Source organism: Bombus vancouverensis, chromosome 3 (genome assembly GCF_051014615.1).
Source record: "Bombus vancouverensis nearcticus chromosome 3, iyBomVanc1_principal, whole genome shotgun sequence".
Taxonomy (NCBI): Eukaryota; Metazoa; Arthropoda; class Insecta; order Hymenoptera; family Apidae; genus Bombus; species Bombus vancouverensis.
Window position 1 is genome coordinate 8,275,912 of NC_134913.1, and position 22,921 is coordinate 8,298,832.

At 34.0% G+C, this 22,921-nt stretch overlaps 1 protein-coding gene across 1 annotated transcript in view; it reads right to left on the reverse strand.

Moving 5' to 3' along the window:
- Positions 1-594: 594 nt before the first annotated feature.
- The window catches only part of dally (division abnormally delayed protein), a 248,011-nt gene continuing 225,684 nt past the window's right edge, over positions 595-22,921 (reverse strand). The window contains exons 6-8 of the mRNA XM_033349048.2: positions 18,391-18,535; positions 10,378-10,585; positions 595-9,361 (exon numbers count right to left, since the gene is read on the reverse strand). Of these exons, the coding sequence (XP_033204939.2) occupies positions 9,255-9,361; positions 10,378-10,585; positions 18,391-18,535 (460 nt within the window). The 3' untranslated portion in view covers positions 595-9,254. The remainder of the gene's footprint in view (positions 9,362-10,377; positions 10,586-18,390; positions 18,536-22,921) is intronic.

The following is a 22,921-nucleotide window of genomic DNA, read 5'->3' on the forward strand; positions in this document are numbered from 1 at the left end:
AGTTTAATTAAAGTTTAATTAAATTTCCAGATTATCGAAACGCCTAATATTATTGGGTTGTTTGAAAAATTCGTAGAGAAATTAAAAAAATATTTAGAGGTAATGTATCTACATCAAACAACCATTTTATCGAACAACGCATGCATCGTGCTTTCCAATAATTTTTGGTTATCGAGTAGCTTCATTGTTTTGGACAACAGTTAATTTTTCAATTACTTTCTGCAATATTTTGTGAACACCAGAATTTATGTAATATAATATACTGCTAGTAAATTATTAGTCTCTTTATATTCGGTGTTACATACGCAGCGTTATACTTCGACAAGTTATTAATTAAGCAAACATTAATGTACTTATTTTTGGCGAAACTAAAACATCGGAGAAAATATGTGCCGATTATTAATAACTAGTACATTGGAAAGCAAAACTATTCCTATTAATCGATTCCGGATATTTCTCTATAATGTTTGCATTTATTCTTCAACTTGGAAACAGAATTCCAGTCGTTCGAAATTTACAATAAAATAATATATTGATTGTCAGAAACACTGCAAACTTTTCAGATAACGTAATGGTAAAAATTATATGTATGTATTACAGTAGAACTTCATTTATTTTAACTCATCAATAGCAAACAGTATAACAATCTGTATAATAGAAGTTCATTAATTATTATATTATCTGCGATTTTTCGTTCACAGAATAAAAATTCGCATTCTACGGTAGGCTCTCTTGTACAATAATTTATCAACTAATAATATTAGTGAATTGACAAATTACAAGCTGTAGGCTATTAACTACGGTTTTATAACATCACAGTTTTACGTCAAATCGCTTACAATGATTCATTCGGAAAGTTATTTCATATGTGTTTGCTTTATTATTAAACGTGTTACCGTTTCGCAGAAGGATTCATTGATTCCAATAACTTGTGATTGATGACTTGTAAAATTTTCTTAATAATATTAGTTCAATCGTGCAAGAGGGCCCAAATAAGTGGATTTAATTGATATTAACCAAAATATCATTTCAATAAATGGAGTTCTGAAATGGATCGTATAATTCAATTTTTCGCATCGAACGTAGCGTTAGAATAGCAAAAGGCTGACAGAATCGAAAGGCAACGGGTTGAATTACCTTGCTTACGGCATCATTATTTGCACGGTAAATTAGCGTGATAATTACGTTACGATTAATTGATTACCTGATCGAAAATGCGTTACTTTCTCCACTGTTGTTACGATTGCTCTTAGGTCGATGGTATTAATATATATATATGTATGTATACGTATATGTATATGTTTCTATATATATATATATTATATTTATAATATATATATGTATATGTATATTACGCGTATAACATATAAATACAACACGCATTCACTATTATATACAGGCTCTCTCAGCTTCATTCTCTCTCTTACTTGTTCATATACATTTTCTTTTCCCTCTCTTTTCCTCCCTGTTTGCTCACCGTAATCCTCGGAAAGAGTCCAGACTGCGCGTTCGTTCCGCGATTTATTTGTCTTACGCGTGAAAAAATTACAGGAAAGCTGCGCTGTGCAAGAAACTTCAGACGAATCCATAGAGCAGGACGTTTGGCTGTTGCGCAATGTTCGAGCTTAAATTTTAAATCGGGAAGAAATTGTTTCTTTTTCTTCCATGTGGATCAAGACGCAATCGATTATCGTGTTTCTGTAAGATACACGCAGTACGGTGAGTCATACGACGAACATCGTTTTACACGGATTAGAAATATTGTTTAGACATTGAAGGCGATCGAGAAATGGTAATTATTTCGAAGATATAGTTTATTTTCCATTGAATTTTTAATAGTATTTTTAATTCTTTCTATATCGTTCGTTCCTTTTTGGTTATTCGCGGATTTGCTAGATATATCAGTTAATGAAAAAATATGAACGAAGAATATTTTACGGTTTTCAAATTATTATAATTCGTGTGATAAGTTATATTAACTGATTTGGAGAAAATTAGACAGATAGTTATATGATTTATACGGTAATTGATATAAATATCGGATGATGAAGGCGGTTAAAGCATATAAATGGTAGATTATTAGTAAACTATTGTACATATAATCGTTAGTTGGGTCACAGTTAACGTCAGTTATGTGCGTATAAGGCAGTGTTATACGTTTTATTATATTAACGTATTAACATATTTTTATATTAAATGCATCATACTTGGTAGATAAGATTATAATACTTTAATTTCAGTGGCTTTTATTTCAATATCGTTTGGTATATTATTTAAGTAGATTATTTTATTCAAATAAAGTATTTTAATAAATTATTTCGAAATAATTGAATATAGAAATGTGCTTCCCACGAATGTGAGAAATGATTTGTAAGATGTGGATTATAGGTAAGTACGTTTCGTGAAAACAAATTGAATGTTAAAAAATAAAAGTATAATAATAACACATCTTATATTACATTTTATATCAAAAAGATTGTTTATAATCAATGAATGTTGTATTGAATTTATTTGTACAAAATCTATAAAATTTAACGTGTAACAATAGAAAAGTAATGAATAATTAAATTTTGTATAATATATTCTAGAAAAATGATTCTTCTAAATATGTTAATATCATACGAAGCTATTTACGATTTGAGGCGCTTTAATATTTTCACAAGAAGACATTTTCATTGTGACATTTTTACATAAGGTGAAAATTTATTTTATTGTGGTATTTGTTATTATCCATTCGTACATATTTGGTTATCTTGCACGTTAATTTTTCAAGGAAATTGAAACCATTACCGACAATTCTCAATATGAACATCGCCGTCAAAATAGGTAAATGTGTTTCAAGAAGCAGTTTTGTAAATCACTTCTTTTTTTCTCAGAAACATAATTACTTTTGAGAAGTCTATTTGATTTAAATTAAATGTTGCCTCACTGCTTCGAAAGATATTGCTCGTTTTCAAAATTTTTCAACGTGCCTCGAATAATTGTATACTTGTGCGTAGATTGTAATTGCGCTGCTACTTTACGTATTTTCATGTGTCTCGTAAATCATACTCATAATTTTATATCGATATCAACGAAGAAGAAGACGAAGAAGAAAAAAGAAGAAAAAGAAGAAGGAAAGTGGAATATATCATTTGATAGAAGCGATAATTGCTAAGTATCTGCAAGCAAAATGTCAACGGTTGTAAACTCGATTACTGAAAATTAAAAACGTTAACGCCCTGTATTTTTTAAATTTCTCGAATTATCTCACAGATATTCTAAAAGCTGGATGATATACAGTTTCGTTAAGACTCAAAATTATCACGTTTGCGAAACAGGATTTCTGGAAACTGAAAGCGCAATTCTCGGTTAAGCACCGGCGTTACGGGTTTCACGATGTTTTTAATGTACGTACGCAGTTTCGCATGGAATGTTGAATGATATTTGCTAATAACGTTTTAACCACGCAACATTAATAAATGTCTCGCCGTGTCGTAAATGTCATCGTATAATTAAGAGTAACCACGATGAAATTGAAGTTTTAATCGCGCGACATTTCCTCTTTACCATCGATCGTGCCGCAAATATCGGACGAAATGTAAATTAAAAACCTGAACTATTTCTGGTAATTTTAATCCATATCCGATATTTAGATGTAAAATTATTTCTCGCTAAAAGACGATAGTTCGATGTTTCTATTTTCAGTATTTATTTCTTTTTCAACTGTACGAATCGAGATGTTTATTTGAAAAAAAGAAGCATTTACGATGGTTAGCTAGAGCGGATTAAAAAGCAGAAGGTTCTTTATATCGTTTGATGGTTGTTTAGCATGATGACCCAAACTGGCTATTAAAATCAGTTATTAAAATACAAAAGGTTAAAGAGTGACGGCGCGACGAGTCAATTGATCAGCGTTTGTTAAAATGGGGGATGTGACCGCTTCCGAAGCCTTAGCTGGAATGTTCCTCGAGTAATAAATTGCCGGTCGCGCGTATTTAATCCGGTTAATTAAGCTCTACTTTCGAGCAAACTCGTTAACGCTTTCACACGAGTAAACGCGTCCCTATGGCTGTATATGTAAATCACGTTATACGGATACGATTTAATGTAAATTACTTCTTCTTAAAAGCAATTCTATTTTTAATTCCGTACTCGTTACGGGCGCGTTGTGGCACGTTTAACGGTTTAGCAAATCTTATTTTCATAGCGCGAAATAGGCGCGTTTCAGACAGTGTGTATACGTTTTATTTTTCTTTTATTCCACTTACATATGCAGTCTCGCAAAGTGTAACATGCATTTGCTGTTTTACCGTGATTAACGTAATACGAGAAACATTGAATTAGGCCTTAAATTTGTGCGATTTACGCGGTTTGCTTGTTCTGGAGTCGTGACGGTAGCGCGTTACTTTAATAGATACACAGACACAACACAGCGCGACGACACGTAATTAGAGGGTGAGAAATTGTCTGTGCGTATTAAGTACGGATTCTGTGCGTTTCTTGCGTTTCTGTTTCGCCTCTAATTTCTACACTTTATACTTTGTATCTGGGCGACATGCAGCTGGACGCTTGTAGCTAGACGGCTAATGTGTATCGCTTTAATTAAATTCGCCATCGGAGCTATTCAACGTTCAACGAGCCAATTTAAACGAGTACAATAAGTTCATTCAATGATCCAACCGTTCGTCTGATTCCACGTGTACTTGCTATTTGCAAGAAATCAACTTTTCTAAATTTCGTTTACGACGATGACGACATCGACCGATCGTGTAGACCGCGGTCAAGAAGAAGCGAGACCGTCGCATTCCAAGTATCAACACAGTTCGTTTGTTTTAAATATATCACTTTTATTTAATCGCAATTTTTTTTTATTCAGTGTAGCACCACAAAACATGTATAACAAAGAGCATTATAAATAGGTGATCGATTTCATAGTGTTTCAACGATGCTTTGATAATTGAAGCGAAACAACACGAATCGAAGGAATCGAATGTAAGGCCACTTCCTTCGTCATCGTATGTCGTGTTAAAACGACTCCATACAATTTACAGGAGGCGTGTGCCGTCAAAAGGGATATATATTAATATCTCCGCAATCAAAAGGGTCACGCAGCCGTACACGAGCAACGAGGCGAGTTTTTAGGGATCACTTATCTCGCTCGTTGCCTAAATTCGCCCGACAAGCAGAATAATAACAATTATTCATCGAATAATTACAATTATAAATTCTAACAGTTATGTCCGAGTCGTACTAAATTGGGCTCCTCCGTCGTCGCGTCGAACGTCGACTGTATAATTAATTGGATTTTAAAAGAGTGCGTGTATCGGTTCCTCAAATTCAAACGCTCTTCCTCTATATCTTTCGTGGCTGCGTTGCGTCGTAAAAATATCTTCGTTCGCTCGGAAGATACATCATCGAATTTACTTTCAATTATCACAATTTACTTTTAATCAAATTTCGTTATAATCACGTATCTTTAAAACGATTCTACGGCTTTTGAGATAACAAAGGCTCGTTGAATATAAAACGATATTCTCGAATACCAAGCTAATTCATTCATTATTTCGATATTTAATTATTATTGATACCTAGAACGAGTCGGATTCGCCAGCCGATTCGTTAAATTAACAATAATCCTTAGTGGACGTTCTTCCTTATTCGGTTGTTTATATAGATCAAATAATAAAAAGTGAAACGTCAATCGATAAGCAGTTTTATATCCTGGTAGGACGTGCAAGAGTATCGATAGAACGGTTCGTGTGAAAAAATTCGCCCGATCTGTGAAGATCTCGTTTTAGCGTTTAGCAAATAATTTAATTTTATCCGCGCTGGTCGATAGACTAGTTTCTTCCGCGTATCGTACTTATCGTTTATATAGTTAACTTTATAGAAGTAAACTACGCGGCGATTGATAATAGAAAAAAAAGCCTTTCGGTCCAAAAGTCTACTTGTTACAAAGTTCGCGTCGATTTAAGTTGAAACACAGTCTGGACCCTATCTAAGACGGCGATTAGTCAATATCTTTAAGTTGACAAGGAAATTTTTCTTCTTGGCTGCTCGAACTAACGCGAAATTCCAAAAGCGTTAGTTGTTTCTTACGTTACACTAGCGGATATTTCGATCACCCCAGATTAAATCGAATTACTTTCTTTCTTTCTTTCTTTCTTTCTTTCCTTTCTTTTCTTGTCAGAGAAGAAAGAAATTACAAAAGGAGGAAAAGAAGGTCGCACGCGCACACATCGTTCTCTTCAGCATGAATGCCCTGTACAGTCGTATTTATATCGATGGCTTTCTCATTCCTTCTGTCGGGTGTGAGATGATAACACGACGTCACGGCTAGGGATATTCAAAAAGGCACTAACCCTCAAAGATCCGAAAAATCAAATGTACAAAATCAGTGCGGCCGCATACGAGTCGACGCATACGAGGTTACACCGACAGGCTCTTGTCTCCTTAGCTCTTCCTACTTCCTTACACTAGCCTAAGTCGATTTTTTTTTCATTTTTTCTTTTTTTTTTTTTGTTTTTAGTTGGAAAGCAAACCGCCAAAATCTAGGTCCGCCTCGAAGCTTACGATTAGACGTCTAAAGCGTTTTCGCGTCGAGGAACTTACTCTCGCTTCGGATCGCGAGACAATTTTTATAGTTAGCGCTTTACTTCGCGTTCTTTTTTTTTCTTCTTGCTTTTTGGCACTTGACGATATCTAAATGTATAATATAGTAGAAATAGAATGAACGGAAAACGATACATCGAATTTTAGACAACAGAGTCAAAGAATACGGATGATCTTTTGCATTTCTATGAAATAATAGGAAAAATTATGGCACAGGACAGGTGGCTGCAAACAATTTTAGTACCTCAAGGACTAAAAACACAATGCTCGATAACAACGTCTACACGTTTTATTTTCTCAAATACTATCGTATCACGCTTTATCGTTATTTTCGTCGGGGTCTCGATAAGTCCACGCTTTCACTCGGCAATTTCAATTCGAATCATTCGCGATCGGGTTCCGAGTTCCTTTCCAACGATTAGACGTCCAAGAAGGAAACGCTGATTCGCTCGACTATATCCAATCGATCGTACGATCTTTTATACGCTCTCGTACGATTAATCACAGCGTATCAAGCACTCCGTACGTATCCTACTCAAAAAGTTATAAAAAGTCGAAACGATCCTCCACGAATGCTCCATCTGCGAAGAAGGAACGCACGTTATTGGCGATTAATGGCTGGAGTGGGAATTACGGTGGCGCGGAAACGTCGCATTTGTAAAGATAGAATTAACGTCGAACTTCTCGTGACTATCCTTGGAAACGACCGTCTCGAGACGATGCAAGCGGAAGGCGACGCTCGTTTCGCGTGAAATTCGAAGTACGACCACCGGATCGCTTGACGAGAAAGCAGCTTCGGCCGCGTAACTGGCGTTTTGGCAGTTGGCTTTGATTTATGGCATGCACGCGCGATATCACCGACGGGAATGACCCCGTGATTAGTCTGTGTATCGACGTCGACGACAAAAAGCGTCGCCGCGAACGAGAGGCAATTCATGCGTGACGAAGAACAGCGCAAAACGCGAGGCACAAGGGTCGGAGTCTCGTTGTTCGGCTCTGTGACTTGGTCGGATCGTTTAAAAGCCGGAACCGCTGCTACTGCTGTTGATGCTGCTACAACTGTCGTCTGATATTTTCAAAAAGGAAAGACACTTTTGATTTTCCCCCGTGCGACACAAACGCCGTACATTTTGCCTAACGGCGATTCCTCGTTGTTCGGAAAGTATTCACAGCAAAGTGAAGTATCAACGACGACGATTATTGCTTGTGATTGTAGCTTGCTCGTTCTTTCCGCGTTCGTCTCGTTCGATCTTCCGGTGAAAAAGAACATTTCCAAAGCGTAGCGTATATGTATACGTAGGTGAATAAATACGAATAACTTTTTGAACGACGAATCGCGCATTTTGTACAACAATTCGAATGCATGAGAATCGTCAGAATAAGTCGTGTCTATCTGTTTACACGGTGTTTGCCTTATTTCACTGTACAGAACGTTTCCTGTAGATTTTTAAATACAGCAATTTCCTATGAATCACTTTTAATAGCATAAATAAATGACAAAACTTTTTACTCTCCATTCGTCCGAAAGCGCGGTATTGTTCTTTTTCACCATTCGTCGCTTTGCGTTATTATCAAATCTGATTTCTCGCAGATGTAACGCGATATTCTGCAAAGATTACTGCTGGAATTTTTTCGTCTGGCTCTAATTTCGTACAAATAGGTCTCTCTTTTCCCCTTCAATATTCCAATTCCTCGACAAAAAGAATATGCGCTGCACAGAGAAGCAACCTTCCATCGTTTCGTGAAATCGCAGTGCAGTCAGTTTCGCCGGATGACCGTCGTGCTTGTTATTATGTTCCTGTAAAACAGGAAGGGACCATTTTTACATGCACGTTGCTTTTGACCTTCTGTCTCGCTTGACTATTCTCTCAGCGCTCTTTTCTCACACAAGCAACTCGGCTTCTTAATTCTTTCCGACACAGTTTCACCTCGTTAAATATAATTCTTTCCGTGGTCGTTTGCGAGCAACATGACACGCGACAGATGAGAATCGGTTTTCTCGTTGTTCTTCCATGCTCAGTGCACCATTTCCAATCGTTCAAGTATTCTCTCAATCCTCGTACCAGCCATACGGTTCCGTGGCTCGATTCTTGGCAAATCGTTAAAGGCAGGACACGCCATTGCTGGTGATTTCCGCTAGCAGATACTCGACCAAGAGTCCAACTCTTTTCTTACACTTTTGTTTCCGGCCATTCGACATCAGATAATCAGATCCTATCCTAGCCTACGACGATTTCCATGCGTGGAACGATCTTCCGGAAAAATGTCTATTCAGCTTTGTATCGACACTCGTCGAATATTCAATCGCGTCGGCCAACGAGCCCAGAATGATTATTCGAACGCGAACGATTTTCAGAACCTTGCTCTCGAACTTCGAATACGAAACACAGTCTTCGTTCGATCGATCGACGCACATCGATTCTCAGCCACGAACAATAAAACAGATTCTCCGTTGTTTCCGGACATTCCTCTCAGCTGTTCCGTTTAGGCGGCACGATAAATATCTATAAAGCAGATTCGTAAGTTCCGGAATTAGATCGATCCCTCGTGTCGAGCAGGATCATCCTGTTCGCCGACGCGGGCACCAAAATCGTTTGTCTACATCCATGTCTAGGTCGTCGAAACGTCGTCCCCTTCTTTCACGCCGGCTTCCATTCAACTTAAGCGATCAGCAATGCGCAGGCGATCGCCATTGTCACGGATGACAGGAGAATGCTTGATGCTCCTGCCGTGGTTGGATTCTCACGATTCGTCTTCAACATTGGATCTGCAACAATGATTAGTTTCGATTAATTTGATGGATTAATCCGTAATTAAAATTTAGTGGCAATATAAATGGAAAATATTCGTGGTAGTGAAACCGTACGACGTCGTATTGGTTTCTTTGTATGCTGCCATTGTTTTCAAGAAGATAGAGCGTATGTTTTGTACAGAAAAATTGGAAACAATTCTAAAGATGAAGATTACAATTCACCAACATTGCGATCGTTGTAGTTGATTTATCAGATTCTTATCTGCAAAACTTTTTATCGATATTTTTTAACAGCTATGTGTTAACATTATTCGACAAGAAGTAGCCATTATATGACGTATTAAATCTGAAATTTATTTGTTTCATTAATTGTTCATTTTTTATATCCCTTCGACAGCGAATGTGTATCTCTCTTTATCACAAAAGAATATTTATATTTTACAACATGCAGAATTAACTCGGGAAAATGAGCAGCTTGAACGAATTGTTAAAAAAAGCTACATTAATAGATATGTTTTCAAACGTTCGATTAAATTAATTATTAGGTTGCATAATAAACTACCATACCAGATTTTATTTCGGGTGTTTTAAAATCGTAAAAGATTTCACTATTACTTTCTCCTGTATATTATTTAATTCAGAAAATTTTAGTTTATCATACAGTTTAGTAGTAGTTTGATTATTTTCTTAAAGCAACAATGCTTTACCTTTTTAAAAGTATGATTTTTTAGCTATCTTTCTTTACGAATACAAAACTTTTCATCCAATTTGTCGAGAATAACAACGAGTCCTGTAAGTTCTTACCTTATTTTCATTTCACAAATTTTCATTTCAAAGCAAATTATAACCGGAACCTTTTATCTTGAAAATTACGTTTATTATGTATTAACTTAACGACGTTCTGTCAAAATCATTAAAAAGAAGAAAAAGAACGCTATTTGTAGACAGAATAGCAGTATGAAGCCATACAGAATAACAGGACAAAACCATAATAATGGGTAATATAAATTTGAAAAATCTCGAATCTGTACCTGGTGTACTAGGGCCCATTCCTGATCCAGATGCCTCTTCATCTTCGTGACCATAACCACCATGTTCATCTTCATCATCGTTATCGGCATCTTCTCCTCTGCCTTTCTTCCTCCATATTGGCCTGTCACCGCTTCCTGAACCATCCAGAGCTTCGTCGGCGAGCAGCATTCCACTATCCGGTGCCGACGCCAACTGAGACTGCAAGATCTACGAAAAAGGAAAGGGAACGTTTACATATGATTGTCATCTTGGATACTAACTAAATAAGCTCAGGAAGCAGAGAGAAATTCATCGACAACTTGGATCATTCGATCGACCAACCTTAGTGATGGCATCAAGCTCAATATGTACATATACATCCAAAGTAAATTCAATATTTAAGGCTTCATAGGAATCAAACGGTACTCATAAAGGCGCATACTTACAGACTAACAGTTCACAAACACTGTCCGCGAATAACATAACGTTTGCAACATGTTCAAAAACATTTCATGTCTACTCTGTGACACGACTATGTTTGCGAACAGTATACAAACGAATGAAAAATAGAAGACCAGCTGCTCGTGAACTGTTTGCAAAAATCAGCGAGGACGCACCTTGCGATAGAATGAATCGAAATTCGTTCATTTTACACTTGCCAAGTATTTGATCTTCAGAAACTCGCAATCAGTACTCGCAAGTTTCGAGAATCTACTGATAACTATTTCGAACGAATTGAATCCTTATTGTGATCTACAAAGGTTTACTAGATACGTTTTCTTCTAAATAGAAGTATATTTCTTTATGGATTGAACGATGCATGTCGAATATCGATATGAGAGTATTAAGTTGCGCATGCCGAAAGCTAGCACAGGAAATATTATTGCTATTCGTATGTTCTCTACTTATTCACCTGCGGAAAAGTTAATGGCATCAAATCAAAGTGGCCCACTTCGATGCAATTCAACTGTTGCTCGAAAGGTTATTTTTACATCGTACGTAACTTTTGAATAATTTGAGATTATGAAATTAGGTGCTCTAATGCTATATAGGATGGATTGTCTCACGCGCTAAGAAATAATTTCCAGTTTCTTCATTAATATGACGTTATTTACTTTCTATCTGACTGTAAGATGCAAATATATTATAAATAATGTCAGTGGAGCCAATGGAAATTTAACATTATTATTCAAGAGATTGGCCGGTTGCAACTTGTGGTTGCTTTGACAAATTTGGTCCTCGTGACGAATAGAATACGACGCAAGCAAAAAACATTTGCTCTTGAAATTCAAGGCGAAGATCAATTTTCCTTGAACCTCTTTTTTATAAATGTCCATCAATGCAAAGGTATAGAAGCTCGCTGTGGTGGTCTTTACATTTACTTTTTATGCACTCTCCATGTGTTATTCCAAGATTGGACCCTGTGTAACAGTTACCCAGAAATGATATATTTATAAATATATTTAAATTAGACACATTATGTATTAGATCGCCCGAAAAGTTTCTTTCGTTTTATAAGGAAATAATGGTTGCACAACATTTTCCGTTTTATATTATTTTATCGAATTACGTATGATCCATTTTGTTCTATCAAAATAAAGACCATAACGTTCGACAGATTAGGTTTCATGTTTGTACAGAGATGCGTTGTAGAAGACGTGTCTGTAAAAGAAAGACACTTTTCGGACAACCTAATATATCATCAACGTCATAGGGAACTCCATATGCCTAACTATCTTTTTCTTTTCCATACATTTCCACGAAGAATTTTACGACGGAATTTTTTCTGTTCGCCGAAATTAACTTCAGTTTAATTGGAATTTACAGTATTCCCTTTCCGGACGGTTGCACAATGTTAATAACGTTGTTGAAAATTCCGATCTAGTTGAATTGTTTAATTAAAATCCAGCACGTTCGATGTTACGTTAAGCAATATGCAACATGCACGAATTATATGTATGTAAATCGCAACTGGGTAAACGTTTATCCCACCGGAGGAAAATAGAAGAAATAGACGATCGACCCCCGAGTATTCATACTCGACGCTGTCGCATGAACTCGCTTATAAATGATTCATGAGTTCGCACATTGTCATACGTATCGTTACGCGCCCGTCACCTTCTTCTGGCTCTGTATAATTTCAAATTGGATTACACAGGTGCGATATGCCGCAGTTGACGGGTGTGCAGGTGTCATACACGCAACGAGCGCAAATCACCTGCCTGATTTCTAGACATGCGAATTAACGTGTGCTTAAGTGTTGGAAGATGCCTTGTCAAATGACGGATAACCGATGATGGACATCGAACGATTTAAAATGTTGCGTTGCACGTCGTAGTTGGCTGGGCTTTTCTTCAGAATTCGAGATCTTTTACGATCTCGCGACAGCATCTGTTATAGGTGAGTCGCGTTCATCAATTCTATAAATTAAAATCTATAGTACAATGACAATTGCAAAAATTATATTATAATTACTTATCCTATCTCTACGTAATAATAAGTTTTACGAAAATAAAACTATTTTTTGAAATGTTAAATAACAATTATGTATCTGGATAATATGAAGTACAGTTGATCGATTTGGCTTCTCAGATCCAATTATGGTTCGCATAAATACACACGTACAATCGAATCAATCGTATAAAGTGTTCGGAAACAGATTGCAAAATAATGTAAAATAGATGGATAACTATAGATCAACTATAGCTATGCGTAGGTGTGTATCCTTGCTGATTTTGATAAGGTTTGATGCTGCAACTATTACACAGTTTTAAATTAATGAAGGTGGATATATTTGGTGTAGATATTTTATGGGGTTAGGTGGGGGTATTTCCTAGTTCTAATCCTGAACATTTTGAAAAACCTAATATTTCAATATCAACACGAGAACGAATCCAGATTATGTTCTTCACTTTCTCAAGAAAGAAAACCAACCGTTTCACTGTAAACTGTGCAACGCTATGTTCACACAATCACAGATACATCCTCCCATGTAAAACATATTCTACCTGTAGACAGCAATACAACGTGAAAGCGACAATAAAGGATAATTAAAAAAATTCTAAATAAGTACAAGAGTTACTAAATTATCTAGAATGTTCTAAATTATATAGTAGATTTATAATCATAACTTTTTGTTCTTTTGCTGATTTCATTTCATTGGTGTTAATTATAAATAATAAAAAGGAGAAAGGAACCTAATACTGAATAATTTAACGAATTATTATTCCAATGAAACTACCCATTCCAACCATGATTACAATCGCGTATCTACATTCCTTATTAATCATTCAAACGTGTATTCCGTAAACGCACGTCTCACAATTGGACGCATAAAACCCTCACTCGAGACACTCGATCGCGGCGCATTCACGAGAGAGACTCGACGCGTCGGCGTTGTCGATTTCCTACATATCAGATACCTGCCGCTTGCACCTGTTCGCCAATCACGAACAATCAGAACCGACTCGCAGCACCAATCTCACCCACGCATCTTTTAGACGGATCTTTCGCACCTTCCTCCTGTGTTCGACGTCCACGCGCCAGACGCACACCGGCTACACAACTCGCGGCTCGTATGAATAATTCTAGATTAGAAGGTAATTTATGGGTGTCTGGTGACTGTGTGTTCATGTACACGACGGTTAAAGCGACTACTTACTCGTTCGCCAGAGTATTTCCTGTGTTGTATTTAATTTCGAGACGAGCACGAATACAAATGAAACGACACACACGTTTAACGTGACACTTAAGGGAAGTGGAGACACGACAATGCAAGTGAAACGACACGAAATTTAAGTGTCTTTAGAGCTTAATTGAACTTTAACTATGATAAGTAGTGTTTATTAAGATAAATGTGAAGAGGGTGTTTTAATGTCTTATTAATATTAGGTCTGGCGGAAAGCTTTGTCGCTGTTATTATACAGTAATATATTTAATAGAATGTTACTAGCATCGTGACGATACCACAAAGGGAAGTTAGATTTCGCATTCCAATAAGTCACCTGCCAAGTTGAAGAAACATCTGAAAGTAACGAAGCTGCTTAGAAATTATACGTTGCCTGAATAATGATCTGTGTTCTTGTTTCACTGATCCAATTAGCTAAGACATGGAAAAAATAAAACGCGAGTAACGTGAAAATTCATAGAGATACGAAGGATTTCAACATTTGTTGAAATGCTATCAGCCTTAAACGGACGTTGATATATTTCATCTAGCAAATCACGTTGAGACAAGTTTCCGTTCCACGAAATCAGTAATTAATGAAATCCTTATTACGTATATACGTCTTACGCATGGTTACGCGGACTAATCTAACTTTGAAACTAATTGCAACCCTTTCCTGTCCGGAAATGCGCTGAAATGTCTGTCTCCATTAGCATGCGATAAATATCTTACTAACGCTTTGCCGTCCTTTTGTTTCACACAATGGCTTGTCAGCGGATCCGGTTTACGTTAACGATTATGAATTCGCCACCGCGGATGACTGTCTTCATAAACATATAATATTTCATATAATATAAAAGGGTAGGGAAAAAGGACAAAGAATGTCACAGAAGAGCTTTATAGAGAAAATGAAGTTTTAATATCTTAGTCCATCATAAGGAAAAAGTTTAATGAATTTAAATACAGAAGCTCACGAAAATATTTGAATATTTATAGAAACTTTTTATGAATATATATTATTATCATTCGTTTTATGTAGGATATATGTATTTTAAAATTTCATTTGTAGTGTGAGACAAGACTAAATTATCATTTCTCGCATTTGAGACAAATTTGAGATTGTAAATAATATATAAATAATATCTGTTTAAACAAAGTAAAAGAATGTTGCCTTTCGAAATATATACATATAACGTATTTTTATATTTTGTTCCATAATTATTATGTTTTTACAGAATTAGTTAATAAAAATATGTAAATAGCGATCAACTGCCATTATGTTGTGACACCTTTATGAGGAAGAATTGAATAAAATATTAATTTATGTATTCACAGCTGAAATTTGTGGAAAGTTATTGTAGATGTTGTAGAAATAGATACATGTTGTTGGCCAAAGTTCATCGAAAATAATAGAATGTCAGAATATCGTATTTATTCAGCGTATTTATTCAGAGATTGCTACCAGTTTCATTGGTGTTTTATATTTTCTGACATAATTTGGTCGTACTAATGCTATATATAATCAATTATATTTGCAAGAAATTCTCATAAGGAAGAAATTAAAATTAGAAAATCGATAAGGCCATAACATTAGTATTTTATTTAAAGTATTTATTTATTTACGATTATAGTATTATTATTCACTAAGTATTTATTTATTATTATATTGTTTTTGATGCGAAAATGAGAGCGGTAAATGTAGAAAATCTCCTGTAATCCCAAAAGAAAGAAATGATAATCTCACAATCAGTAAGATAGCTTTCGGAGAGAGCATGTCATTCGCGTTAATGGAAACGAAAAATTGTTTACTAAGACATTTTCTTCTCCATATGACGAGTGCTGCTTTTAAAATTTTCATCTCTTTTCTTTGTTGTTAGTTAAATTATTAATTTATTTGCAATGCTTAATTATTGATTATTAAATGTAGTGACGGAGGGAAAACAAATTGATTTGAGGGTTTACAGAGTAATCATGACAATGTATATAAATAAATTTAGAGTGTGGAAACAAAGAGGGAGAAAAAGCTACAATATTGTGACCATTTAATTGTTAAACATTTGTTCTTCATTATTTAAATTACCAAAATGTTATTTCTTATAATATCGATAATAATATGAATTTACTATTACTATTTACTTGTACAAATAATTGAAATCTTTTTCAAAGATTGATTTCGCGGAAGGAGAGAGAGCGGATATCTATGATATTCTGATAATATTTAAATAAATGTTTGTTTCCGGTTATGAATATCTACTACAATATCTACAATATATATTTTGTATAATATCAATATACAGAATATTCGACGTAACCAGGACAAGCTATAGCTTTGAAACGGTAGAAGATAGAAATATATTTCATGAATCGAATTTCATCAATCGAATAATACATGCAATATACAAATATACGAATAATACGATATATCCATTCTGGAACTGATAGTACTTCGAAGATTTTAAGATCATCTATATTTTTAAAGATAGATCGATAATTCTTTTTTTAACCAGAGGTGATTTTGAAAACATTGAGAAGATGTTTAATTATTCAAAACGTTACAGCTTTCGGAACAAGTACCCTGTACCAGATTATAATCTATCAATCGGAACAATTCAATTTCGCGTAAGGAAATTTTTTTCTATCTCCTATCGTTCCACAGCTATAACTTGTCTCAGTTGCGTGAGATACCCTGTATGATATAACGTAAAAATTATTCCAGGGAATAGCGTGTACTTTCTTATATCCTGCAGCTTGTTATAAAATGTTATACATAATCTGCGAGTAATGTTAGTCTAAACTTTCATGTGTCTCAGAAGCACACTTGAACCACAACGCTTGACGTTGTCTGTGCCCGGAAGGTACATTTGGATTGCGAAGGATTAAACGCTGCTATCCGCATTTGCTTAAAGCGATTTTCGCGTTTAGCTAATAATCACGAACAAGATTACGCGGAGCTAAAGTGCAGAGAAATGCCCCGTTTCGTTCGTAATTACAACCGCGAGGCTACTATTGTATTATACCGAAGCATAAAGGCATCTTGGAGAAGGATTAAGAATGTTGGTTCGCCGACTGTCTCTTTAGAAATTGCTATACCGGACGCTGTGTTTAACGTTCTACATTTTACGGTCTTAATTTTAAATAGCTGGCTTTTCGATTCTTTTCATTGCAACTATAATTGAGATATTAAGTTTAGCGAAGTTCCTCAGTTATTTCATATATTTAGTACGAAAATTGTAATTGATATTAACATATTGCCTGTCTGTTAAATTTTGTATCTAATATTGCTTATACTGTTTAATGCGATCACAAAATAGTTATTGTGTAATTATTAATTAAATAATATAATTTTTATTTGACTTAATTTAATATCAGTTAGCATTATTTAATTTATTATTGAAAATTTTATAATTAGTTAATTAATTATTTAAAATATTGTATTAAGTAATAGTAATTTCTCTTAAGTGCTTTAAATAATTCCATTACTATCAGAGGTCAAACCTCGAGAACAAATAAATATTGTTGTAGTAACTATTATACCTTCTAGTTTCTTTATAACAAATTATTCTTTTTTTTCAGTAATCTTTTACAGGCCGTTATCAAATATACTCTTTAAAATATGAAAAACTTATTAATTTCTTTTTTGATATTACGTGTATATAATAATAAGAAATAACAAAAAATTAAAAAAATTAAATAATACTTTCTTCGTTTTGTTCGTCATTATAAGCATTTAGTAAATTAATTACAATAAAAGTCGTCACTTAATTTATATAATTGATAATAATTTAATAATGTGATTTTATTTGTTTTACCGCAATTAATATTTGTTTTATGAATACATAATTTCAAGATTTGTTAAACTATAAAAAAATTTGTTTTAAAATAGATTAATATACGAACACTTTCTACACTTATTGTACGTATAATTTGATTACACGTATTCTCCGAAAGTTCAAGAACTGGTAATATAATGTCATCAGTAGACTATGAATATTTATAAATTTTCATATTTTTATATTCGTACAATTCAGATCTTTATAAATAAGATAAAAGATATAGAACCTAAGTAGATATTTGTTGTACATTTTAAACAACCAATACTTCCATTTATGTATTTCACATGTTTTTGTACATTATATATATATATATCTTTATTTCTTTAAACCCATAAATGTATAAAAATCTACAAGTTTAATTATAAAGTTGACGACCATGTCGAACCGGCAATAGACAAAGTAAGCGCATCTCGTCTATCTGGCAATCCGAAGTCGCAAGTCGAAAACAGGATGTGAACGAGAGACAATTCAATCGGAAACACGGTCAGCCAAGGCTGAGTCGAGGAACACATTACGGTTGAACGTGGACTCACCTGATTAATGTGCCTCAATTGGTCAATGAGCACGCTGGTGTTCGCGTTGCCGTAGGAAGTTGTTGTCGGCGACATTGTCGTTATGGTGAACTCAGGATTGTACCTCTGCGCCATCAAACTCGAATCCGCTACCGTCTTTGTGTATCTGCGAATAACGAGAAAATATGTGAAATTAACTGGCTTGCTAATGACGACATGCACGTACATACACAGGCTCACAAAAATATTCCGACACTTGCATATGCTTTGCGTGTGTCATACAAAACGTTTTGAAGTTTTATTAACGCTATTATGATACTCATCTATCACGATTATAAAAGCTTGAAACAAATCTGAAAGTATATGTATGATATTTAGAACAAATATACATACATGTATATTTCACAGAGATCATGAAAATATAATAAGCAGCCAATTATTCGTTACATATAACATTATGTCGTACAAAAAAATAAAAAAAAAAGAGAATTGTGCACCAGAATCTGAAAATTTGTTAGCTTTGATCACATGATAATTTCGAAGAACCATGTATCTTTATTTTCTGTGTTACAAAAATAATACAATGTTGGCGCGACATATATTCTCCGATACGACGAAATAATTCCATAAGCTAATCCATATTACGAATAATGTGCTCGATAAGTAGGTTAAACGGAAATTTACTATTCAATGAGATATGTAACGTCGAAAGACACGTCAACGTTACATTGTTATCGCAGCGCATTTTCTCCGGAGAGAGTAGACGATGGGAACCGTTGATTGATCGCGGTGTAATTGAATAAATATCAAGCATCGGCCGTATCCGCGCGATCAAAACGTTTTGACGGCAGATAGAATCGCGGCCTTTTGCATTTTAAGCGACTGTAAATTCCGCGCGGCGACGCACCGCGTTTTCCGGAAACGTAAATCCGATTTCGCGATTTCCGTTGAGTGCGATGGTAATTGGATAAATATCGAATGGTAGCCACTTCGATATCGAGCGTTCCCTCTATCTCCACCCCTCGCTTTCTGTCTGCCGATAAATTCATCGGTTTAGCCGGACGTCGTGTAGATACGTTGCACGCGAATACATTTGTTGCAATCTTAATGAGGTGTTCATAGAAGACGAACCAACTCCGATTCGTTGGTCGACCGCAACAATCTCCCACCGCGAATTGGTCGACAAAAGGAATCAATGATTACGTTCGTTCTGTCACGTTTCTTTAAATGGAAAACGGGACGATTTAATTTTTAAGGTAATCGGTGAATGATTGTACTCCTATTATCGAGTCATCGAATTTTTATACCCAGCACTTTGCCTTGGTTCAACAGGCAAGAAAAGGCTGAGTATTTTAGAAATGTTTCCAGTATAAAATTGTAAGGAAATTACGCATATTGATAGTAATTTTTTAATATATTATATATAAGTTAAAGTTAACTTTTTAAGGGATGAACCAGGCCAGGGAAGATTTTATTTAAAATAAAGATGGAAAATAACAATTATAACTGTTTTATTATTTTTTGAAATAATGGAAAAAGTAATTTTGATGCTTGTCCAAAATCAAGTAAAATATTAAATTGAATTTTAAATATTGTATTTTGAATGGATAGAATCAAAGCCTATTTAAGAGATCATTTCAGGAAACATTTACTGAAACGTGAGATATCAAATAAAATAAAAAATTGTTTCAGTTAAATAATTGTTAACAGTTAAATAATTCAGAGAAAAGTCAATCGTCTGTTCAAATAAAATACTACAATTATTTCAAAATAACATCTATCTAACAGTCAAATAAAACAACATATCGTTCAAATAATCATTTTTCGTTCCGAATTTTATTCAAATAATACGGAAATTTAGGTTGTATGAAGCTTTTTTTTTATAGTAGCCTTCCTGTGATATATCACTGATTCATTTGCAACATTTTGCAGTTTGTATAATTTTGTGATTTACTATTGCGTTACTCGTTCCATTAAATGCTTCGGATTAACATATTAATGGCGTATTAATTCACGTATTTTTCCTGTTAATCTATATTCTTTGTGTTAGTTACAAAAATAAATTAACATATTCAAATTAATTAACACTTGATCGAAAAGGTCGATTTGTTTATCTTCTAGGAAATCGGTTACAAAGATCAACATTTTTTTATTAGAATTACTGACACAACGATCCGATCTATTTATATATCAATGCTCTGTGAATATCAATGCGGAAATACATAATTATATTATGGCTTTCAAATAGCTGTAACGAAATACCGTTTATACCTTGCTGGCAATAGAAAATTAATTCGCAACGGTCACGGATTAAGATGAAGTTCTCCCGAGATTGCTTCAAGTTAAAAAGCCAAATTAAGAAAATTAGTTTATAGAACGGACCGAACCCCCTGGGAATTGCTGACATAAACCGTGGCTCGTTAAGGAAACTGTTCGGATAATCTTAAAGACGGAACTTACGATATGATCCTAAAGAAATTCAAAAACTTTCAGATGGAGTTTCAGTTTCTAATAATCTCCTATCAACGTCACATATAAAAAGAAGTTGATATTCAAAATAGTTGACGATCAAAAGTAGTTTAACATGTATGCTTAATCGTTAATTGATATCATCCACTTGATCCACATGCCTTTAAGAGATAAGTTACTTAATTTCAAAATACTTCAGCCCAATTTCAATTGTATATTTTACATCATAAAGGCCATCCATAATATTTATCGAGAATATAAAGAACAAATATAAAACAAAAATTAAAATTATATACTTTAGAATTAAATATAACCAAACTCAAAATCCAGCGATAGCGATCGAGGTTTAACGACACAAAAATGTTATAATGCATATTTTTTATGTGAATGTTAGTAAGTTCGGCAAACAGCCATCACAAAGTAATAGGACAACAAACAATTAATATTATTTGACTAAATTATAATCATTTGACTAAAAGAAACAAGTTATCTGTCTTTCAAAACTTATTGCACCAGAATGATTTTTTTTATAAGAAAAATTTTTTCGTACATGTAAAATCATCTGATAATAAGTAGGAACAAATTGATTTCTCCCATTATGCATTTTTCCTCGCCAAATAATCATAACAAAAATAAAAAGTAATACTACAGCGTATGAATGGAAGATATTATAAAGTAAAACAAATAACAAATAATAACGCATAATCCCATAAAAGTTAACCAATGTCAAACCAAAAGATTGGTATATGTGCATAAATAACAGTGTTATAAATATACCTGTAGACAAAGCGTTTAATTACACACGAATAATGACAAATGTCAATATTGCCATTTTGAATTGAATTATTAAATCATCAATGCGTCGAGCTAAACTAACATCACGTCAATCGAATGTTCCCTTCCAAAATGACGCTTGAAGCAAGTGTCACGGCTAAACTGTAATTCTATTAGTACATATCATTCTGCCACAAAAACCGTTAGTCGTGATCAGTCAAATGATGCGAAACCAAGGCATTCAATGTTTTCGACATTTACGCTACGGAAATCGAGCATACGCTGGCGGCACTGAATTAATCCATTCGCGGTGTAAGTAGGATTTTAATAATGTAATTTCGTTGCGCGTTCAATGCATACTTAATTAATAACTTTGCAAACATGGAGATATAATGAAATTAAGGAGATCTACACGCGTTTCGTGCAATAATTTCGTGATATTGAATTCGTATCGGTTGTATGAGATTTCATTTACAAATTTGCGTAACAAATTTATGTGAAAAATTCTCGGTGACTGTTTCATTTGGGAATCATGAAATGGTGATAAAATGAAATCTAAAAATATATATTTGCTGTATATAATACACATATGAATATATACATTAAACATTAAAAATTTATATATAAACATAAAAACATAAACATATAAACATAATACATAAACATTAAAAATATATATATTAACATTAAAAATTTATCTAAAGAGATTTGTAGCTTTTTTTTTGTATAACTCAGATTTTTTGTGCACTATCATAATTATGTTGCAATGTCCAAGAAGAATAGCACTTTTCTTCTTATAGAATTCATCAAATTGGAATATTTTGGGGGTGACAGTACTGAATATTGTACTTTCTTTCTATTTTTTTCAAAGAATGTTTTGTTAGAGTTCCAAAGATAGATCTAGAGGTAAAAGAAGTCATGATTATTGACATAAAAGATCAAGTGTTTTAAAAACATTTTATATGCTTTCTTTTTCAACACATTATTCTATATGTAATATTAATGATACTATATATAATGTTATGCGATATAATATTTCATATATATATAATGCTTAATTATATAAAATATTATTTTACATCCAATAGGATGGATTTAGCTGTTTGCATCATTGTCATCTTTGAGTACCATTATAAAATATCCTTTTTTTTCGCTATATGTACATATGTAATTATATAAAAAATGAAACTATTTGATTTCGTAATAAGATATATTTTGGTATTCGAATTTTTGACATAGAACAAAGTCGGAATCCAGTCACTTAGTTTTACAACTATATATTTAAAGATGACAGAACGCTTCACACAAT